General features: G+C 41.3%; 1 protein-coding gene across 1 annotated transcript; it reads right to left on the bottom strand.

Moving 5' to 3' along the window:
- Positions 1 to 1,453: 1,453 nt before the first annotated feature.
- On the bottom strand, positions 1,454 to 17,793 carry LOC121289002 (zinc finger protein Gfi-1-like). Its single transcript, XM_041207874.1, has 7 exons — positions 17,599 to 17,793; positions 13,683 to 13,913; positions 12,672 to 12,869; positions 11,656 to 12,023; positions 7,788 to 7,925; positions 5,651 to 5,816; positions 1,454 to 2,552 (listed from the first exon to the last, which is right to left on the bottom strand). Exons 2-7 carry the CDS (start codon positions 13,795 to 13,797, stop codon positions 2,374 to 2,376), a joined length of 1,164 nt encoding a protein of 387 aa, XP_041063808.1. The 5' UTR covers positions 13,798 to 13,913; positions 17,599 to 17,793; the 3' UTR covers positions 1,454 to 2,373.
- Between the last annotated feature and the right edge of the window lie 5,995 nt (positions 17,794 to 23,788).

The following is a 23,788-nucleotide window of genomic DNA, read 5'->3' as shown; positions in this document are numbered from 1 at the left end:
GTTGCACAAAGATTTAGCTATCACCGAATGAAATAGCTCGAGGAATGGAAATATTCCTCTCTCGACTTTACCTTTACATCAGTATTTTTCTTCGCTTAAGAAATCGATCAAACGAAATTCACTTTGTCTGAATCTTGATATCTCTGCACACTTGATATGTAATTTGATCACCACTGAAGTGTATGAAGACAAACTAAAAGTATCTCTAAAGCGCTTGAAAGGTTCGTCTTTCCATAAGAGAGTCCTGGGTTTCCACTTTTGTGCATTGAGGTTGTGACTCACCAAATGGCTAGCTGGAGGTGTTATTAAAAATTTAAAAATCGCAACAAAGGTGTGCTCAGCATCTCCGCTTACACAGTGTACTCTTACCCCAACATACAAAAGGTGCGACCTCTACCTCATGAATAATGTGATATGTAATATGCATAATAAATTTTTAATAGGGCTCCAGTAACCGCGTTAAGAAATATATTTATAATCTTCAAATTTAGCAAAGCGACAAACATCCCTATATCTGTCCCATCCCCCCGGTCATTGTTTTATTTTACCTCTTCCGAGAATTTTGAAAAGCGTTCACAATTTTGGAAATTGCACTGATGTAGCGGTGACCTCAGTCATTTCTTGTAATGGTTCATTTTCTGGGCGTCGCTTTGATTGTAAAGCAAATTGTTTCTAATTTACACCCCCCACCCCCCCACCCCAACCCCCGGCCAAAAACAACCCATGCACCAACTCCTGAATATTCCCGAGGTTGCCTCCCCCGCAAATCGTCTGGGGGTTCGGTTCGAAAGGTTTGAATGGTTTGAACGAGGGCTGCAAGGCAACGGTTAGAAATTGAAGACCAAAAGTTTTACTAAAATTCTCAATTTATTTCATACTTTGGTCTTGTGAATAAATAACGCAGAATAGATAATCATCTCACACTCATTAAAGTTTGAACAGAAAAATACAAATATTGAAATATGGTTTAATAGTCTGCCGATTTAATACACGCACTCAGGTATAACCAAATCATTCCAGCCATCTTTAGCATCACTCCTTTGTTTCCAGTTCACTTGATGGGAAAATGGCAAAAACGGACCCCGATCTTTGGCCAACTGCATCCAAATACCCGTCCGAACAACTGCTAACTTTTAATATCGCATACGGTCTGCTCTCTGCATGCAGCCTGGACCCAAACGACAGCACGGTTTCTATTATGTAACGATTTTCGCCTGAAGTAAAATTTTAAGTTTTTTTTTTAATTCATGGTTGTGATCCTCGTTGTTGTCGTTTAACTGCGGGCACTAGGCGGAGGGCTCGATTTTAACTGTGCGAATGCACGGCTTTTGAATGAGTTAAAATATGGCCTAAAATCTTACCGCCTCTCTGCATCACAAATTAGAACCCGCCATTACAATAGTTTCCAACCCCCCCCCCCCCCCCTCCCCCAGTCTACCACAAGACACAAAAATATATTCTTGGGGAGAGGGAATGAGTGATTGATTTAATAATTTATTAATTCCGTTTGCCCTCTCGAACATCTAAGTTGATTTCTATGCTGAGTGCGTTTAACTTTCATCTCTTGGGAAACAAGAGTAAATATTTAGGGGTTACCAGTAAATATTGGATCAAACTATTTACAAAGTACATTTCGCCCGTTATGTTCAGTTGCATTGACATTTTCAAGCGGGTGGAACAATGCTCTTCATTCAGACCCTCAGAGACCCGGTGGCTGGGGGTGATAACGTCATGTTCTCAGGCTCATGACTGAGAGTCAAACTGTGAGACCTTCCTGGTTTACTGGGTGCAAGTTTGAAGCGATTTTTACCAACCTCAGCAAACACTTGTCGGAAAACCCGCCCATTTGTGTGGCCAATTTAAATACACATGCAAATGCAGAAAGTAAACCGAACCGGAGTTTACTCTGCCACGGGTTCAAAGGGATTTTTAATATAATCAACTTTTCTCTCTCTATTTTAAAAAGGAAATGCGGGATTTGAACAATTAAACTTTCTACTGAACAAGTGATTCCGAACATTTCACCTTTTAACACTGTAAGAATGTCGGACAGTTTATTTTTAAAGTAAAAGTTGTAAATGGGATTAAGTAAAATTTACCGAGGCAGAATATTGCATTTAGCTGACTGCAGTGTTTATAGAAAGGCACATTGCTCCACATGTAAAACTCCCCTGGTCCTCAGTTTGCATCTGATACTGTCTCAGTGGTACATGGAGGCACCCGAGGCCACACACGTGCTATAGTCACTGGTGGGGGCTTTTCACGTGCGGTGTCCAGTCGCACAACTGGACATCCCAGTGGGGTTAAAAAGCTGGGTCCTGCTACCCAGCTGTCGAGGCTATTTGCTTTCCGCTAGTGCCTTTCACTCACGGTCTATTTTAAATCGTGTTGTGTCTCACGGTGCCTTCGGAGATCCACTTTCCTCTGGAATCCTTTACCACACAGATCACAGCCGAACGGCTTAAAGCCAGTGTGCTTGCGACTGTGCGTGATCAGATTCGAGCTCTGGCTGAAAGCTTTGCCACATACCTGGCACTTGTGAGGCTTTTCACCTGGAAAATAACGGGACAGTAATTCATTACTTAGGAATCGCACCTCTTTATCCAACATGCGCGGATAGTAAATTAATATTTATCCTTTAATTGTATATAGTTAAGCATGATGATACAATTCACATCATTTTCGAACATGTAGCCACATATATTTTTTTTATTATTGACTCTTGGGATGTGGGTGTCGCTGGCTACCATTTATTGCCCTTGTTCAGAGGGCATTTTCAAGAGTCAACCACGGCAATGTCACATGTAGGCCAGACCAGGTAAGGATGGCAGATTTCCTTTCAGTGAACCGGATGGATTTTTACAACAATCAGCAATGGTTTCATGGTCACCATTAGACTTTTGATTCCAGATTTTTATTGAATTCAAATTCCACCATCTGCCTTGGTGGGATTCGAACCCGGGTTCCCAGAGCAATACCCTGGGTCTCTGGCACATCAGTCCAGTGACAATACCACCTACGCCCCTTCTATGTCAACATATATTTAATTAACCGTGAGAAAAGATAAATACCTCCTTTCATGGTGTAAAACCTTTGCGTTGTGAAATCAAAAATAGCTTCGTACAGAATATGCTTACGATTCCCTCACACACTGTGTATTTAGGGAACCCCTCCCCACCCAATGCATCCCGCCTTGTTTGAATTTTACCGCCTGTTGTTGGCTTTAATAAAGAAAACCGACTGCACGATCGGGAGCTGAAAATGTGTCCAATTTGCTGTACATAAATGCTGAATACCGTGATAACAACTATAAGGGGGGAGTGAAGTGTCAATTTCAACGCTTAAAACGAATAAAGAGAGGACGTGAACTCCCTAACCTGGAAACCATTAAACACGTTTTCTTCCCCCTCCCCCCTCCAAAAAAAATCGTTCTGATGCTATCGAATGTTGCAAAGCAGTTGTATGTTTCCTGTTGTCCAATTAAACACGATGATGCCAAAGGCAACGAGCTAATTCCTCTTGTAGAAGACTGTATTCTAATGAGGTAAAAAAAACTGCTGAAACTTTAAAAAGATCCCCTGCATAATCTGAAAGTGGTGGTATTCTGGTTTAAATAGCACAAAAATAATGTAAATATAGCGCCGCCGGTAAATGCGTGATCACTTTCGCTGCAGTTTGTCTGGTCAAGGCCATTAGCTTTGAGCTTGTTCTCAGAAGTAAGTTTCAGCCAAATAAGGAGATGCAGCTACCCAGCTAGTTATATAACTCTGCGGCCCTGCGTCTGTTCTGAATGTGGTGCTGATTTTTATTCCTGGGCGGGATGAACAGACTGACAATTCTTACCCTGGGTTTATTCCAATATTAGTCGCATATTTACCGGAGTAATGAGATTGTTATATAAACAGTGACCGCTCTTTACTCTTGGTTGAAGTCCCCATTTGTGCAAGTTATTATGTTTTACTTTCTCCTGAATTGTACTCGCACTCCAACATGTTAAACCCTTTCAATATTGATCTGCCGTCTGTAACAAGTAAATTCGTTACGATTTTGTTGGCATTGCTGTGTTTTTTTCGTTAATGTTAACTGGTAACATTCTTCCTTCACTGAGCTAATTGTGAGACTGTCCTCGCCCGTCACTTTTTCACACAGTTTTATTCTTAGTGAAGCGACGTTCGTTACTCTTCAGACTAGAAATAGATCATTCAACTAACCAAGATTCATCAAATTACACCGATCTAAACCGCCTTCATTTTTCTGAATTAAAAAGGGGAAATTTACAAGTGACAAAATCTTAAACCAAATCAAAACAAACTGCTGGAACCTCGCAGTCGATCCGCAAACAATTGGAAAGGGAGCAGACGGATGTATTAAGATGTATAAAGGTGTATTAACGATGCATGTATTAAGAGGCATTAAAGATCCTGACAGATATGCTGTGTTTCTCTAATCTTAGTTTCACGTTCTATCCTTTTTTTAACAGTTTGTGTTAATCAGATGGACTGTGAAACATTAGTGTCGATGCACTGGATGAAGGAACAAAAACAGAATTACCTGGAAAAACTCAGCAGGTCTGGCAGCATTGGCGAAGAAGAAAAGAGTTGACGTTTCGAGTCCTCATGACCCTTCAACAGAACTAGGTGAATCCAAGGAGAGGGGTGGGATTCACCTAGTTCTGTTGAAGGGTCATGAGGACTCGAAACGTCAACTCTTTTCTTCTCCGCCGATGCTGCCAGACCTGCTGAGTTTTTCCAGGTAATTCTGTTCTTGTTTTGGATTTCCAGCATCCGCAGTTTTTTGTTTTTATCACTGGATGAAGGACCCTGACAGACCTCACCGTATTTTCAACAATGTTGCTGTTTAATGTGAAATCAGATCATCGGCTAGGCCGCCCTGCTTATGTAAAGTCTGCTATTGTCACCTCAATCTACGCATGGCAGGCGATTTGAGCATCTAGTTCACCCCACCACTTTCAAGAGTGATTCACCTGTCATTTTCTCTGGCCGCTAAATCAAGGCCAGGCTAATAATACCAGGTAATCATCTTACAGCGAGCCGCTCTGAATAAACAGCGGGCGGATCATATTAAGCTACACTGATTGGATTGCCACGATTCAATTATTAAACAGATGCCATTAATGAAATCATTGCCAAACGCCGTTTCTTTCGTCAGTCAATTGTTCACAAAGAGATGTAATATTGTACCGGCATTGAGTTACAGTGCAAACTGTGGAGAATGAAACGCACACAAAACCCAAACGGGAAATTGGGCTTTTGTGAATGCTGGTTGAAAAAAATAAAGGGACAAGACACGCATAGGGCAGTGGAAATCTGTAATAAAAACAGAAAATGCTGGAAATACTCGACAGGTCTGACAGGATCTTGTGGAGAGAGAAACAGAGTTAATGTTTCTGGTTGTGACCTTTCATCTGAACTGATGTGGGACGTTTCATTTTACATATTATAGAGTGCCAAGTGAGAATTATTCTGAAAAACTTGAACATTAATTGAATGTCCCGCCTTCTCCGGACTGATCAGAAAGTTTACTGGCTCCCTTCCTATTCAGGTTCAGATCACTGATGTTTCTTTTAAAAGTGGCACTGGAAGTTAAATGGCCTTTCATCTCCACGAAGCATTTGCCGGCTTTTCCTCACCTGTGTGAATGAAGGTGTGCTTTTTCATGTCTGACTTCTGGTGAAATCTCTTCCCGCAGTACTGACAGGGGTAAGGCCTGGTGTCTGAGTGAATCAACAAGTGTGTGGACAATGTGGAAGATCTTTTAAAAGTTTTACCGCAGATCTTGCAGTCAAAGCTCCTTTCCTGATGAAACGGAATGAAATTGCAACGTGAAATTAAAGCATGGTGTTACAGTTTGTCACCCCCGAATAATAATTTGGGTGGTACAATACACTTTTAAGTGACATGCATACAAATACAGGGTAAAGACGTAACAAAGTTCTAATTCAGTGAGAATATTTCTAAGTTCTAAAAAAAATAAGCCCGTGAGAAATAAAGACCCTGCGGCCCATCGGGCCTGCTCCACCATTCAGTAGAATCATGGCTGAAAGTCTACATCAACTCCGTTTTCTGTCCTATCCCAATATTCCTTTCTTTCCTCGAGTATTCAAAAATCTATCCATCTCAGTCTTGAATATACTCATGGACTGAGCTTCCACAGTCCCTCCAGGGGAGCAAATGCCAGATTCACAACCATCTGGGTGAAGACACTGATCCTCATCTCAGTCTTGAATGGCAGAACACTTGTCCTCAGATTGTGTCCCTAATTCTAGACTGTTCAGCCTAGAGAAACAGCCTCTCAGCATCTACCCTATCACCCCTCTCATCTTTATATAGTCTTCAATGAGATCACCTTTAATTCTTCTAAATTTACACTCTTCTAAACAATATAGGTCCATTCTACTCAATCTCTCCTCAAAGGACAGCTCTCATCCCAAGAATCAATCTAATGAACCCTTGTGCAACCACCACCCCCCCCCCCCTTCACCAAAGCACTATATAATTGCAGCAAGACTTCCTTACTCATACTCCAATCCTCTTGCAATAAAGGTGATGCCTTCCTAATGTGTTATTCTACTTGCATGTTAACTTACTGTTACGTGTACACAAGGACCCCAAATTCTTTTGAATACCAACATTTAGTAGTCTCTCGCCTTTGAAAAAATATTCTGCTTCTCCATTCTTCCTACCAAAGTGGCTAACTTTGCACTTGCCCACATTATATTCCATCTGCCAGCTTCTTGCCCATTCACTTAGCTAGTCTACATCCCTTTGCAATCTCTTCATGTCTTCCTCACAGCTTATTCTCCCACCTAGCTTTTCATAATCAGAAAACTTGAAAATATTACAGTCATCTCTTCATCTGTTATTGATATGGATTGCAAATAGTTGAGGCCCAAGCACTGATAATTGTGGATCTCCATCAGTTAGACCCTGCCATCCTGAAAAATGACCCATTTATTCTTATACGGTTTTCTGTTTGTTAAATAATCCTCATGTCATTTTAATATATTACCCTAAATCTCATGGGCCTTAATCTTGTGCAACCTTTCATGCTGCAAATTATTGAATGCCTTCTGAAAATCAAAATATACTGGTTGTCCTTCATCTGCCCTGCTAGTTACATGCTCATAAAACTCTTGATAGATTTGTTAAACATGATTTTTTTTTCATAAAGTTGTGTTAATTCTGTCTAATCATATTGTAATTTTTCAAGTGCTATGTTACCATGTCCTTCATAATAGATTTGAGATTACATTCAAAAATTATCATTTTAAAGTGATTATAAACTTAATTGTTTTAAAGGTGACAATGAAAAATAACTAGGCAAAAATGCTCAATATTTGCCTTTTTTAAAATGGATTATTGTCTGGTCTACTTATTGAATCAGTATAGAGGAGACCATTCAGTCCATTGTGTACCAGCTCTTTGAAAGGGCAACCCAATTAATCACGCTCCCCTGTTCTTTCCCTATTGTCCTGCAAACTCTTCATTTTCAAGTGTATATTCAATTCTCCATTGAAAATTACTATTAATCTGCTTCCACCAAGTGTTCATAAAACAATGCTTAACATTGCAAATAAATACTGCTGCAATAATACTCATATGTGGGTTTTGTCTAAAATAAATGAAAAGAAGAATTAATTGCTTCGAATGCATGGAGCGTTGCTCTGCTGGGGCTTGCTTATATATGAGTGTGCTTCACGTTCAGTTGGATGATACTAAGAGTGGTGTGCTCTAGCAGGCAGTTCCAGTTTTCAGGACTTCCCCTACCTGTGAGTGCACTGCTTTGTGCTGCTCCAGACTGACCGCATGGCCAAATGTTTTGCCACAACTGTCACAGGCGAAGGGGCGGGTGCCACTGTGAGACCGACGGACGTGGACTTCCAGACCGTGAGGAGTGGAGAACACCTGTTGCAGAGGCAGGAAAAGGAATTAGTGGCTTCCTTCAGATGATAAAGTAATCACGATGAGCAGACTCAGGCAAGACTGTGAAATGTGAAGGGTGGACCAGAGTCATACTGCTAGCTGAGCATCTAAACCATTAATGCAATTGCATGCACATTGACAAAAATTGGAAACTACTACTGATTGACCAACACTTCACTGCAAAAACAAACATTTGTAATCACTTACTGGGGCCAGGATACAATACCCTCCGGTTAAAAACTGTTAAGATGCATTTAAAACATTGAAGGGTTTCACTCCATGTGTACTGTGAATTAATGAGTTATTCATTAGGGTTCTGATATTAAAATATTAATCTTTATGTTGATTTGAATCTTTTTTAATATGTTTAACAAATCAAGCTGCATATTAATGGTCTCGGTTACTTACACACAGCAGCTTATTTTGGGAAGGTTTAAAAAGTTGTTCAGAATTTTATACAATCAAAATAATGCTGATGCTAGTAATCTGAAATAAAAACAGAAAGTGCTGGTAAAACTCAGCAGGTCAAGCAGCAACTGTGGAGAGAGAAACAGAATTAATGTTTTGAATCTAATGTGACTCTTCTTTGGAACTGAAGGGAGGTAGAAATGTGATGGGTTTTATGCTGTTGAAAGTGGGAAGGGGGAAGGACAAACAAAATGGAATAGGTTAGAGGGCGGGAGAGATTAAGTAACAAAGCTGTCATGGAACAAAAGGCAAAGGGAATGGTAATGGTTATAGTAAAGAAACAAAGCATTAGTCCAGAGTGAGTGTTAATGACAGAATATAATGAACAGCTCTGTCTGAAAGCAAAAAAAAACAAGATGGCAATCAAAATGAAGGACAGAGTTCACGGTCTGAAATTGTTGAACTCAGTGTTGAATCCAGAAGACTGTAAAGTGCCTAATCAGAAAATGAGGTGCTATTCCTCCAGCTAGCATTGAGTTTCACTGGAACACTGTAGCTGGCTAAGGAGAGTAATGTGAGTGTGAAAGCAAGGTGCTGAATTAAAATGACAAGCAAATGGAAGGTCCGAGTTGAGCTTATGGACTGTGTACCACAAAGTGACTTGGAAAGTTAAGCTTGTTTTTCTCTCTCCACAGATGCTGTCAGACCTACTGAGTTTTTCCAGCATTTTCTGGTTTTCAGCAGAATTTTATCCGTATAAGCTTATAAGTTTGTCAGTTATTTGGGAAAGGCATCAAAGCATGTGAGATTATCTATATCATCTTATAACTGCAACGGTATTATTTTAACATTATTTTATGCAGCACAATACCAGGGGATTTCAAGCAGTTTGGATGAACAGTATTATAACGCCATTGGGAGGATTAGATGCTTGTATCGCACATTCACCTACAATGGCAGGTACAATTGTTCATGGAGACCCTCCATCAGAATCTGTTCTGAGGAAATTGATTTATCTAAACCATTAAACCTACTCTCTCCACAGTTGCTGCCTGGCCTGCTGAGTGTTTTCAGCAGCATTTATTTTTATTTCAGAATTTCCAGCATTCTGCAGCTGTTGTTATATACCCTATGTTAGTTAGTATATCTGGGCTCCATTAACATAGTTTACAAAATCAGAATTAAACCGAAACAAAAGGTGGAATTAAAATGGGCAAATAAATTGCCCCATTGAATACTGCAAGATAAGGAAAATTATGACACAAATCATATTGTGCTCTCCACTGAAATAATTGATGCCTTTGCCATTGATAGTGCCCCCAAGGATTCTCAACAGACTGGATTTAATGAGACCAGAACATTTAATGCTGAATGAAACTATAAGAAGCAAAGAAAAAGATTAAGGGCTGATTATTTACATAAATAGTCATTTGGTAGTACAACACTTGAGTATTGATGAAAAAAGAGACATTATTGTCAAAGCTTTTTGTCTTGCACTCATCAGGACAAAGTGTAAAGGGAACAACAATTTATACTGTACAAGAAGAGAGCACTGATTGGTTGACACATGGATTCTGATGCACCTGTTGCATTCTCCATTGCAACACTTCTACCAATCAGAGTCCACTTGCTAACCAATCAGTACTCTCTTCTCATACAGTATAAATTGTTGTTTCCCCTTACATTTGAATCAGTGCAAGACAAAAAGCTTTGACAAAAATATCTCTTTTTTCAGCAATTTACAGAGATCTTATCAAAGGATTCTTGTGATGTCATGAAACAGGAAATGAGGTGATAATAACCACATGAACAAAGCTAAAGTGGCTCCAGGTCATCTGATTTCTCCAATATGAAATTATTGCCTGCAATTCTGTCAGCTCTGAGTCTTAGTTCATGCCCACTTTTACTTTAATTTTCTCTCTTTATTTTTGGCAACTGCCAGTATTGTACTAGTCACAAATGGGGTATAATACTCCATATATCAGATGTATGATAATGTTCACAAGAAGGCTATGCGAACATACCAACAATTACAGATAGGACAGACCAGCCTGTCTCACACAATTGTGATTACTTTACAATAGTTACATTCTCCACCCACCATCCAAAACCATTTGCTCACTACAGGATTATTGAGGGAATAATCTCCAATTAGTTCCAGGAAATAAGTCAATCCTTTCATCCGAATGTGCATTAGAATGGACCATATAAAATCACTCTACAACAGATGTAAGACACATGATAAGAATGAAACTGATGCAATGCTTATTATGTTAATGCTACTTGTTTCCTAATTTAGGAGCCAATAAAATTTCTGATTGTGAATTTATTTGCAGGAAAATATGAAGCATTTTATGAGTGGCTGCTTGCTGGGCATTTGTTGTGTCACCAAGAGTTGGATTAGTGAGTGTTGAAGCATCTTTGTTTAGTTTCAGTTAATGAATTTAATTCCAATATTTTTGAGGCTCTTTGTGAGGGAGAGGTTGCTTTGGGCCAACTAAGAGTGCTCAGTGCTTTATGGTGTTAAAACTGTCCATTGCATTTTTTCTCCATTTTTTGCAGTCTCCTCCCCCTCGGTCGATTTTCTCCAATGCCTAACTTCTCTCTTAAAGGAGCCAACTCTTTACTGCTGTACCAGGCAAGTACAAACATCTGGAGCTGATGTTATCATATGGCAGTGGGATACTTCCCCCTATCTCACTGCTGGGGGCTATAATCGTCATAATCTGTCTCGAGGTATCTTGTTAGTATTAAGAATTATGGGTGGGGTGGGGGTGGTAAAGTGCATCACCACGTGATAAAAAAAACACCTTGTGGCGGTGAATGACAGACTGGGCATGCCAATCCAGTCCCCCAAACTGTTGCATTCTGAGCCCAGCATTACTGCTACGGGGAGGGACTGGAGTTAAAGTTACATCCTTACCTGTGAAGATAGGGTTTTTTTTCGCTAGGTAAGTGAATGAAGGGCTGAGGAACAAAGGCGGGCTAATTGGAGTTGAGGCACAGATCAGTTATGATCTATTGAATGGAGGAAGAGGCCGGAGGGGCCGGATGGAATGCTATCCCCGAGCATTACTGCAAACATCCTGGCTCTCAGTAATACAGGGAAGGCGTAGCTTTAGATCGGACACAGTGGGTGACTTGCGGAGAAAACAGAGGGATGGAAAACCCTTGCAAAAAAAAATCCATAGAATGCAACTAGTCATCGGGCAGTGCAGTGTGTCACGGATAAGACTTCAGATTTAGAGGAGACTTTCCAAGGGGAGGCTGTCGGAAGGCAGCGTCACTGGGGGTTGTGCCATACCTTGCTGCATTTGATGCATTTGTAAGAGCCGTTGTTCAGGAGCAACCGGGTGCAAAGAAGCTCCGACTCTGCTTTGATTTCGCTTCTTTTCTCGTGGAAGCTGGAGCCGCGCTCGCTGTACAGACTGGGGGCAGTGCCAATGTCGCTGTAGAGGCCAGAGGCGGGGACGAGGTCACTGTAAAGGCCAGTGGTGGAGTTCCGTTCGCTGTAGAGCCCCACAGCGGAGCTCCGTTCCAAAGCTGGGGAGCGGTAATTCTGCACCAGGTACTTCAACTCAGAGCCTGTGTAACTATTCCATCCGTATTGCTTGAAGGGTAACGCAAATGGATGGCTCTCCTCCATAGACGGGGAGAGAGATTTCTCAGAGACTAAACGAAAAAATAAGAAATGAAACAATTCCCTATGATATTACAGTATAATAATTACATGTTTAATTAAACATGCTTACAGGCAGAATAAAGTATGTTTTAATTACAACGTGTAAGAATTGGAACCATGCAATATTCTTCTGAATTTTAGAGGTACTGAACTGGTCAGAAGTCTATGGACAGCATAACATGGAGTTTAGAAATATGTGTTAATTGTTAATTTGACAACAAAAGTCTCACTCGGAGTAAGGCAGTTACCAGGTCATTAACTTGCAGTACAGCATTAGGAAATATTCGCCATGTGATACATGATACGCAGTTCTCAAGACGCTCTTTTTAACGAAATTCCGAATCTGATTAAAATATTTACCATTTGTTGGAAAGTTACAAAACCCATCCAAATTTAGGACGTGTTTTTCCCCCCCTTTCTCTCTATTTCCCCCTTTTTAATTGCAATTTGGTAAGGTTTGTCTAATTGTATAAATGTGCCTTACTGGAGGAAATTTGGGCAGTGATTTCTTATCAGCCTCTTTCCTACTTGGCTTCATCTGCCGCCGAACATATCCTATCATTCTAACACACTGATCTGTTCAGCCGGAGTTGGAGTTGACAGTCGTGTTCCGGAGATCGGCGGCACTTGTGTATTACCTGGTGACGCAGATGGAGAAGGGGGTCTCCAGAAGTTCTCATACTCGGGGGCTCTGCCACAGACACTGCCCTCACAGCTCGCCGGAGACTCTGGCACGTCAGCCGCTTCCACCAGCTGAGGTTTCGGCGAAAATTTGCCCTTGGAGTCCGCACAAGGGACATCTGGGCAATAGACAGCATCTTCTGATATCCTGCTCTCTGTAATCACATTTGAGGGAAGGGGGAAGGGTGGGGAGGCCAATTGAACTTATTAAACCGGCGGTACAATTGTAAAGAGAAAACAGTTTGCTGTCATCAGATTTTAATAAGTCAGCACTAAACGCAGTCTGTTACTAGCAGAAGGTAGGTGTACAAAGGTGTACATCAACCAGCGGTGTAACTTGCATCGTGCCCTCGATAATAAATTAGGTTGATCGCGCAACTTTCATATTTCAAAGACTTTTCACATGTATAAATAATGATGCAATTAAAAATGAAATATTAAAAGGTTTGTATTTCTACAGAGCTTTACATGTCATTCAGGAATATTTCAAAGCCACCACTTAAAACTGCGGCGCCCTGTTGTTCGGATAAAAATAACCATTATAAGGCGTCCCCTAAATTATTCACACCTTCTTTTAACCAGAAGTGTTCACAAAAAAAACGTCCGCCGTGAAAAAGCACTAATAAACTGAACGGTTTTTGGCAAGCAGGCAAAGACTATAGGGAAGCGCAGAATCTGTAAAATATATTTAAAGCTACATTGAGTTCACCAGTTTCGCCAATAATCCAAGGCGGATACTAGAGAATTGTAAAAACTCGAATATTTCAGATTTTTACTCAGGTTGAGAGAACTAATCGGCGAATTAAAAACAGATTAGGCGTTATTCTAAAGCTTTTAGTCACCTTCCGATTACATGTTACATAGTCACAGCACAAGGACCAATAACAGGCCTTGTCTTGCAGTAACACCAGTAAAAGCTGTTTGGATTAAGTATTTCTGTTTTATTCTGCTGAAAATCTTTCGTTTACCTGAGCAGATATCTGCCAGGATGTGCTCCAGCTTGTTATTGTAATCATCCTCAATGTGTCGATGCTGGTGGTAGCTGTGCGCTTTCTTGCTCTTCACCAGGAATGATCGTGGCATCTCGCAGCCTCAGACAAGGGAGAGGGGCAGATCCGCTTTGCGGGTTTGGAGAAAATCAGTTTCGGCAGCGATTGAATCTTTTTTTTAGAGAGAGAGAGGAGTCTTCGATTTGAGCTCTGTGTGATTGCACATCATTGGTTAGATATAGGCTTGGTTGACTGCACTCGGCGCATGCGCAGGCGGGCTGGCCGTTTACCAGGTGTTGTTGCGCCAGGTGGTAACACAAAGCTCGCCATACAAATCCCTGCAACCTGATTGGACGGGGCAATGCCTACCGCACTCAGATTAATCTTAGGTCTCTTTTTCTCCCACTGGGAAATCAAACTGACAGCACCCGGGATAAGTGACACTATTTATTCCACTCTGTTACACAATACTCCATCAACAGAATGATTCTCTCTGGACCTGAAATTGAGCTAGGCTCCGAAAAGACTAGTCGCTGCCACAATAAACATTGCAACTGTATTCTTTACCATTTAACAAAGTTGTAGCAAAATGGCAAACACAAGTCCTTGGAGGACTTAACGTCTGTGTTAAAACCAAATTTATTTACATTGCCCCTTTCCCTTCTGAGATCATAGCCTGGAGTATATGATGTTAAGTATCGCTAAGTAATCCGACAGCAAATTATAGTTTGACGCGGCTGCCTCATCCTGGTCATTGATTTGATGTTACCTATTGATGTAGAATTTGGTTTTGCCTCATCTTGATTCAAATTTCAGTGACGCTTAAGCAATGTTTTATTTGCTTTTCCGGCTAAAAAAAATGAAGAGAAAAGAAAAACCCAGTTTTCTGCATGCTGTTAACTATTGGAAGTTCTGTTTATGGTTCAGGTAACCTGGGCTCTACCCCGTAACCTGTGCATGTGGCGCGCGGGGTGGAATTTGTGTACAGAATGGGAGATAAAACAAAAAGTCCGACGCTGACCACACGATAGTCCGATTGAGAGAATCCAGTTCCCAAAGCCTAGGTGCATCAGTGACATGTTGTTGGGCGAGGTGAACATTATCGCCTTTTCCTCGGCCTATTGTAGCTTCACACAAGAAAGCAGGGGTAGTTCATTTATTCCCCGTATGACTCATCTTTACATTCGACGTGATTGGGAGTAGTGTCTAATATCGGCATCATTTTGTATTTTACTTTGTCCCACTAACATTTGGAACGAATAGGAAGAAAATACAAAAGACTTGCATTTATATGGCGCCTGTCACGACCGCCAAACGTCTGCAAGTGCTTTACAGGCAATGATGTATCTTTGAAGTGTAGTCACAGTTGTTAATGTAGGAATGGGGCAGCCTAACTGAGCACAGCACAGCAAGATTCCACAAACAGCAATGAGATGATGACTAGATAATCTCTTTTGTGATGTTGATTAAGGGACAGATATTGGCCAGGACACCAGGGATAACTGCAAAAAACTGCGGATGCTGGAAATCCAAAACAAAAACAAAAATACCTGGGAAAAACTCACAGGTCTGCGGAGAGGGACACAGTTAACGTTTCGAGTCCGTATGACCCTTCAACTGAATTAAGTAAAAATAGAAAAGAGGTGAAATATAAGATGGCTTAAGGGGGGGGGGGGGCAGGAAGAGCTGGATAGAGGGCCAGTGATAGGTGGAGATAACCAAAGGATGTCACTGACAAAAGGACAAAGAGGTGTTGATGGTGGTGATATTAGCTAAAGGAATACCTTACTCTTCAGTGGGTGAGGATCGATGTGGCTACACATTTCATTAATGTTATAATGTACATTATAATGAATGAGAAGCATGTTATATGTGAAAATGGTGTTAGTATAATCAACCCAAAAGAGGCAACACATTGTGCTTGTATAATAAATGAGCGCTCCGCCAGCCCGTTTAGCTAATTCGCATTAAAGGCTTTGGTTTTATTTGGGGCCCTCCGTGTATCTTGTGCCGAGATTCTCACAGAGCGAACGCTTTGTGTTTGTTTTTCTCAATTCGCTTCCGTAACTTATTTTGCAACATGAAATAGGAATGGTTGGTGGGAAAGACCCTTCTGCTTAACCACAGTGCAGGCTGTGCAAGCTCGTAAAAGCTTGTTGCGGGTAATACGGGAATGAAAAGTAGATTAAACGAGTGAACTCCTGCAATCAGATGCTGGGAAATGGAGATTTCTCTACACCTGCATTTGGAACAGAACAGGCAGCCTTTAGCGGCAGTCAGGTGCCCCAGCGGGCAACGATAGAGAGAGAGAGAAAAAAAAACAACATTCAAAGCACATTTGATAAAGATGTTGACATAGTTGTTATACTACAGGTAGGGCTGAGTTTGATACGTCCAAGCCAGAACGAGGATGTCACAATTGTGTTAAGGCCCCTGCCTCCTCACGATTTTTAACTTCGCTTGTATGGTTAAAAGAACCCAGCTGAGTGCATTCCCTCTCACTGCACAGGGCATCTTTAGACCACTGCAGCGAGCTGGGGCTAGAGATCACAGCTGACATGACCCAAACGCAGGCCCGTCAGCTCGTTTTCTAGCAACGGATTTCTAGGTCAGTTTACGCTTCGCCCAGGCATCAAAATAAAACTTTGATTGGGCCCCAATTATAATTCCGAATATTTATTAGCATTGACATGCAGTCTGTTGGGAAGGTTTGCGAGCGGGAAACAATACCAGTCTTGCAGTAGGTTTCGGGTTCCTTAGTGAGTTATCCAGTTTCTCACGATGAACCCACAACCAAGTTGCGCTTGCACTTCGCAGTGAGCGGTGCTTCCTGAGCGAGCCTTCAGTTGGCCAAACGTCCAGCATCCGCAGTTTTTTTTTGTTTTTATCTCTGTGATTTGCCTTCAGTCTGTTATGTTTCAGCTGATAAAACAAACTCCATCCCTCTTCACCCAACCCCAGACTAGCCAAGGTCACCGTGTTGGTCACAAGGATTGCTTTAAACACGGCCGATAAACGTGGGAGAAGGAACGTGTGAATCCATCTGTGGCTGTGTTAATCGATAAAAGGTGCGGGACACACGCCTGTAACCCCAGGCTCCAGAACTAAACACACCCTTAACTGCATATACATGACAGATAAAAAAGCAAACGGGGCGGCAGATGTATGCAGCTCGGGAATACAGGTCTGGGGTTTATATAGAATAGGGAAATTGTATTTTAATTCACCGAATGATTGTGTAAATCTTTAGAGGTTGTTATATGTCCTGAATTCGAGCAAATAAGTTAAAAGACCTTATCCCTTGACTTGTTTGTCACTGAGTTACACTGTCCAATGTTTCATACTTTATAATCATACATGTCAGGGTATAAAACATATCACAGGAAGTAGAAGTTGAGCAACGCGAAGCTGCAGCATGTCGGAGCTGCAATGTGCCAATTCGGCACATACAATACCAGACACCATAAACAGACTGCTACCATGTAGTCCCACCGGTTAATAAAACTCTGACCCCCCCCCACCCCCCTCCCTACCCCCACAAACACTCTCGCCCCAAGGTAGTGGCGCCCCAGTGCTAATCCTGAATTTTGGAAAGGTTGCAGCAGATAGGCCGGAACTGAGCTGGACTTGTGGTAAGGTTACATTGATCTAGGGAGAGCTACCGACCAAGGCTAGTGCAAGTCTAAGGCCATCTTCATGCACCACACCCCCACCCCCCACCCTCCCGCTTCATGCAAAGTGCATGACAGAGTCTGTAGGCCGAGCTAAGAATCGCATTCACCTAAAGTTTAGCGGAGTTTTGATGAAAGGGACTAAAAACGGGATTTTAGCAACGGGGTTGCACGATTTCGACGATTTGAGAATGTAATTTATTTTTAAACAAAGCGCTTCTTACCAGCTCTCACGAGCAGCGGTGGGTCCCCGGGGCGAGAAACAGAGAAGGTCGTACAGGAGCGGGCGCCTCAGAGGCTGGATCTGGGTGAAGTGCGGAGTGTGGCGCTAATATTGACGGCGGAGATGCACTCGCTCCTCTTCTTCTGTATCATCACAGACCACTGCAATCCGAATGGTTTCGCACAGGGTTAAAGCCAAGCAAAGTGGGAACTGCTCAGCTTTGTGTAACTCCCAACAGTTTTGCTCTGAAAAAAAAACCACTTCCTGTGTTTTAGAAATGTAATCTGAGTGAATAAAACAGCGGATACTCCAGATTGAGGCACGTTCAAACATTTTACTCAGGACTATCCACTCTGGGAGCTCGTCACCCAACTCCCAAGTTGAAAATCTTGCTTTAAATGTGTGTCGGCTCTTTTCTTTGCCCCATGGAACTCTCTCTGGGGCTTTTCACAGGACACATTTAATGACCCGAGTTATTCTTGGATGCAGAAAACTTCCGCACTGAGAAAATCAAGAGATGCATGACACAGATTTATTCAAAACAGAAAACCATTTCCAGCTATGAAGACATGCTTCATTCCTAACTTGTCCACAGGGCGGTTGGGAGCGGGGGTGGGGGAGTGGGTTATCTGGTGCAGTTGTCTAACTCCTGAGCTGTCAGACCTGGTCTGTGTGTGTGTGTGTGTGTGTGTGTGGTGGGGGGGGGGGGGGGGGGGGGCGGTGGGGGGTGTGTGGCGCGGGGGTGGATATTGGTAGCTCGACACAAGGTTGGTTCAGACTTGGAAGGTTTATCCTTTGTAATTATTTTCACTTCCTTTGTCGCCGTTTCTCTTTAGCTTTTACACAATTGTCATGCACTGAGAACCCAGGTGATGTCGGAGCGGTGAACTGGTCTCGAACATGTGACACAAAGCCAGCCAGAAGCAGCCAAAGGTGATGGCTCATGCAGAACATGCTTATCATTCCATGTATGGTGAGACTTACTCATTCCGCACAGCCACTTCTGCAATGGGAGCAGTACGCTTCAGTCGGGCCAAGACTCGGTTTTGCTGATAAGGAAGAGTAGACTAAAATGAGTATTATTATTAGTATCGCCCTTTGACAAGGTCGTAATCAAAGGCAGGCGAATCTAATATGTGCAACGCAGTCCAACTAAGTTTCCCCTTAAAGATCAAAAAAGACAGACTTACATCAAACCTTAGATCCAAGGAGTTAAGTTGCGCTGCACGCATCGATCTATTTATCACTGGATGTTCACGGGGAAAAATAAAGGTTTATTCCAGTCGGCTTGAGGAGGAGCTCGCACATGTTCCTCAGAGAGTGAAAATCAGTTTTCAGTTGTGCCCAACAACCCACCCCGCCCCCAAACCACCACCAGATTTCAGTTAACTATTTTACGTACTTTTGTTTTTACTGTTTGCAAGGTAACACTTCAAGGAGGAATTTATAATTATAGTTTTGTGCATGTTTAATGAGAAGTTCTGATTTCTACTGGACACACATGTGAAGTCACAACACATTGGGGAAATTTCAATCTTTCCGTCTGTTAGCTACATACATTTATCTACATTTTCTCTCTGCACAGATGCTGTGTCAGACCTGCTGAGTTTTTCCAGCGTTTTCTGTTTTTGTTTCAAAGTTCCAGCATCTGCAGTATTTTGCTTTTACATTTATTCACCTCGGTTTCAGCCCGGAGCTGTAGTTGTTCGGATAGAGTTGTCAGTGCAAACGAAGTTTGTAATCTAATGGACATTTTGTAATTCGAAATTAAAGCGTGAAACTCTTTTCCTATAATAAAACACACGTTGTCAGTATCCGAGTGGCCGCCTGTCGCAGATAATACTCCAGAACAATCACTCACTCAGAACATCAATTAACCCGATCAGTTGACCGGGGGAAACAGGAGAATGGCCACTTTATTAACCGCGTTGTTTTGTGCCCCTGGGCTCGTTCGTTTGCTTTGCTGGTGGCACGAGTACAATTTCACCAAAATCTGTGCGCGCAGGCTGTGCCCCAGAATAATATTTCAGCCTTTCATTTTGCACAAATTATGCAAAAAAAAGACCAAAGCTTTCGCTGTGATAAACAAAATACCTGATCGAGAGTCAGTCGAGAAAAACATTAAGGGCACGGGATAGAATGGAAGTATTTAATGCGTGTCTGTATGTGTGTACACACGCTCTGCAATACAAATAACATTTACCCAATTAACGCCAAAATGTTTATCTGTGAATTTGAGAATGACATGCATTTAGTTCATTTGGTAAAAGACGCCTCCAAAAAAAAGGCGTGATAGCAATTTTCATCACTTAATAGGAGTGAGATTGAATAGCGTTTAACACATCTCAATTATCTATTGAACGTGAGTTACAACGGGTAACTTGCATTTATATAGCGCTTTTAATGGAATAGAAAACTCTAAGGCATCTTTGAAAAGTATAATCAAACGGAGGTCTGAGGAGGAAATATTAGACTCGGTGACCAAAAGTATGGTGACGGGACCACATGATAGGGAGTGCCGTGAGAGAGAGAGAGCGATGGAGAGGTTTAGGGAAATCATCCCAGAGATTTAGGTTGAATTGGAGGAACACAGACTTCCTGGAGAATTGTAGGGGTGGAGGAGGTTTCGGATATGGAGAACCAAAAGGATCTCCGTTTCATTATACTTTTCAAAGGTGCCTTAGAGTTTTCTACTCCATTAAAAGCGCTATATAAATGCAAGTCACTGTTGTAACTCACGTTCAATAGATAATTGTGATGTATTAAACGCTATTCAGTACCACGCGTATTACGGGATTTGAAAGGCAATGGAGGGATTTGAAGAACAGGATGAGAATTTTAAAATCGAAGAGTTACCAGGGACCGATGCAAGTCGTCAGATGGGCAAATGGTACTGAGTTTGGACATTGATAGCAGAGTTTTGAATATTTGATTAGAGATTATGTGACCTGAAGTTTTGAGGAGTGAGAATGGTATTTATCACCCTCTTTAGTTGTTACCTGCTTTGAAAATATAATCAATAACGATGAATGCCTTCAATCTTTTATGGTGCTGCTCCTGATCGAAGCTTTGATTTTTTTCACTAGTAGGACAGAGTAGACGACAAACAGCTTTGATATCAAGTTCATATTAATGCAATATGGTCTTCAGTATTTACTGAATAGCTATGGGCCCATATAAAAGGAACTGTAAGAATGGATCTGAAGCCTATCACCTGATGGTCAAAAAACAAATTCACAGGGACAATCTTCTGGCAGTTGATTAACGGGCCGTGTATTGCAAACGAAGACTAAGTATGTTGTATGCGATGACTGCATCAGAAAAACAATCCATTTTTGTTACACCAGGTGCAATCCTGGAGTCAGCTCTCTGCATGCTTTTCTTTTCTTGTTACAATCTGTTAAAATAATCATCAGATGCAAATATAATTTTGTATAGTCAAGCATGTTTATATGAAGATGGTCCAGTTGCACTGTCACACTGCAAGATGTACATTGATGTTAACTCTACCTAAATCACAAAGTAGAGACCGGAGAGGCAATGCAATCTATTCATTCATCATTTTTAAACGCTTACAGCCCCAACAACTTCAACTTGCATTTATATAGCACCTTTAATGTAATAAAATGTCCAAGGTGTTTCACAGGAGCGTTAGCAAATAACTTCGGCACTGAGACACATAAAACAATTTTAGTGTAGATGTCCAAACGCTTTGTCAAAGATGCAGGTTTTAAGGCGTGTCTTAAAGTGGGGTAAAGAGGGCGAGAGGTTTAGGGAGGGAATTGCAGACCCCTGGCACTTGACATAACCGTCAATGGTGGCATTATTAAAATTGGGGGTTGCTCAAGAGTCCAGACTTGGGGGAGGATATTTATCTCAGAGGTTTGTAGGACTGAAGGGCATTACAGAGAAAGGGAGGGGGCAAATCCATGGAGGGATTTGAAAACAACAATGAGAATTTCAAAATCAAGCCATTACTTAACTGGCAGCCAGTGTAGGTCAGCAAGCATAAGGTCGATGGGTGAATGGGACCTAGTTTGAGTTATGACACAGGTGTCACAGTTTTTGATGAGCTCAAGTTTACAGAGGGTGAAATATGGGAGGCTGGCTAGGAGAACAGTCAAGTCTGGAGGTAACAAGGGTATGGATGTGGTTTCAGCCCCAGATGAGCTCAGGCAGGGATGGAGACAGGAGATATTATTCTGGTGAAATTGGACAGTCTTGGTGCTCCAGTAACATAGCTTCCAATTGACTCCGAGGTTCTCTTAATTCTCGAGTTTTTGCCTCCAGTAACCACCTGGAACTCCATTCCTGAATTAATAGCTCTTTGTGCGAAGAACAGTTCCCAGCCAAAAGTCCTGAATTGTCTTTTATCAATTTATACTTTTGTCCCTTGTCCTGAAGTCTGAATTTATATTAAAATAATGCTCCTGATTAACATTTTGGACTGAATGTAATATCAACCGGCATTTAACAAGCCTCCTCTCATTTGCTCCCATGTAAGGCTTGGGTATGTTTAGAATTCAGAACTCAGTTTTCAGACTGTAGGCAATTAGCAGCCTCACTGTCCTTTTCAATGCTGCCTCCAGCATTTAGATCTTTCCTTTACGTCTCAGGTCAAGACAAAATGAAGAAAAAATGATTTTAAAAAATCCTCTTTATCCACAGGACCAAATTATATCCATTTTTCCACACGTGGCAAAATCATATTTAGGTTTCTTCACAGTTGATGGCGCTATGAATGAAGAGTAGAAGCAGAAACTATGCATTACTTGGCAGCATTATAGAGTATCTCTCACCATTGTAATATGATTTGCTTTGTGACTTATCTCCGACACACCAGCATCTTCAGATTTCCAAGTAAGGAGAGCTGGTGTCTAATCATGGTTCTTCATGCAACATGAGTGTGTGGGGCAGCAATGATATATCAGAGGGTATATTCTTGCCCATCATTTTTTTTAATGTTCATGTCCCGGAATTGTATTGAGAAAACTCAACCTCAGGTTTGGTGATTGACAGACAAAGAAAACTACCTACAATGATGATGCAATAGTAATAAGTAAGAATTTGAGGTTGAGGCAATTCACATGAAAATATCTAACAATTAAATAGTTAGATTTACAAAAGCTATTATTGAAATTAAAGCAAGTAGTTGAGAATCAAATTATACAGATGACTAAGATTATCCAGTTAACAATCACTTTATGAATAATTACATGAAATAACCTACAAATGGAGGTGAGAAACTAGCAGTAACAGTACAAAACCCAATGTTGTCATTATACTGCCTGCATTTATGGTGTCTACAAGATAAAATGTAATGTACAGTCACGATTCATGAAAATGTAATGTATTTACCTCATAAAGTAAGGCATATTGTAAATAATATCTTGTGAAATGCTTTACACAAAGCTTAGGTTTAGTTATCAATTAAAGCCTGACAAGAACTGATTGGAAAGACAATGCGAAGCACTGTAGGAAGTATATTGGTGAATTTTCTTCAAGTGTGGAGCTAACAAGTTGCAAAAGCCTACCATTCAATAACAATTTGTATAGGAGGGAAAATTCTCCTGCCATCTGCTTTTAATGAAACCAAAGCAGGACAGTAGAGCTTCAAAAAGAGATTGAAAATGCTACATTGTTTTCATTTCTGGAATGGGTTGATATTGCATTCATATCACAAAAGGTAAGCCTTTTGATGGAAGACAATCAAAACAAACGTAATCTGAAGCATTTTTCCTCTGTACTTCTTTCCACAGAGGTTTGTAGAAGTGTGACTCATTTGGTCCTGACTACAACTATGTGATACAGGGGAGTTCAGGCAGTTTGCAACAGTTGCAATGGTTGCAACATTGAGTGGTATTTTTTCACCATTTCTGGTGATGCAATTGTTCAGCCACATAGGAAACCTTAGAGCTGAAATTCCAACCTGCATAAAGAATGCCCTTAAATAATAACAATGAAATGAATATTTAACACTTAACAGTGGCATTAACGTTATCTAAAGAATATTGAAAGCTGCTAAGAACGCTCATGGTAGCACTTTCACCTCTTAGTGTGAAAATCATGGCTTTAAACCAGAGACTAATGCACATAATCAAGACTGAAACTTCAGCATTTGATTTTAAAATTCTCATTCTGCTTTTCAAATCCCTCCATGGTCTTGTCCCTTCCTGTCTCTGTAGCCTCCT

The sequence above is a fragment of the Carcharodon carcharias genome, chromosome 16, assembly GCF_017639515.1.
Source record: "Carcharodon carcharias isolate sCarCar2 chromosome 16, sCarCar2.pri, whole genome shotgun sequence".
Taxonomy (NCBI): domain Eukaryota; kingdom Metazoa; phylum Chordata; class Chondrichthyes; order Lamniformes; family Lamnidae; genus Carcharodon; species Carcharodon carcharias.
This window is presented reverse-complemented; position numbering and strand designations above follow the sequence as displayed.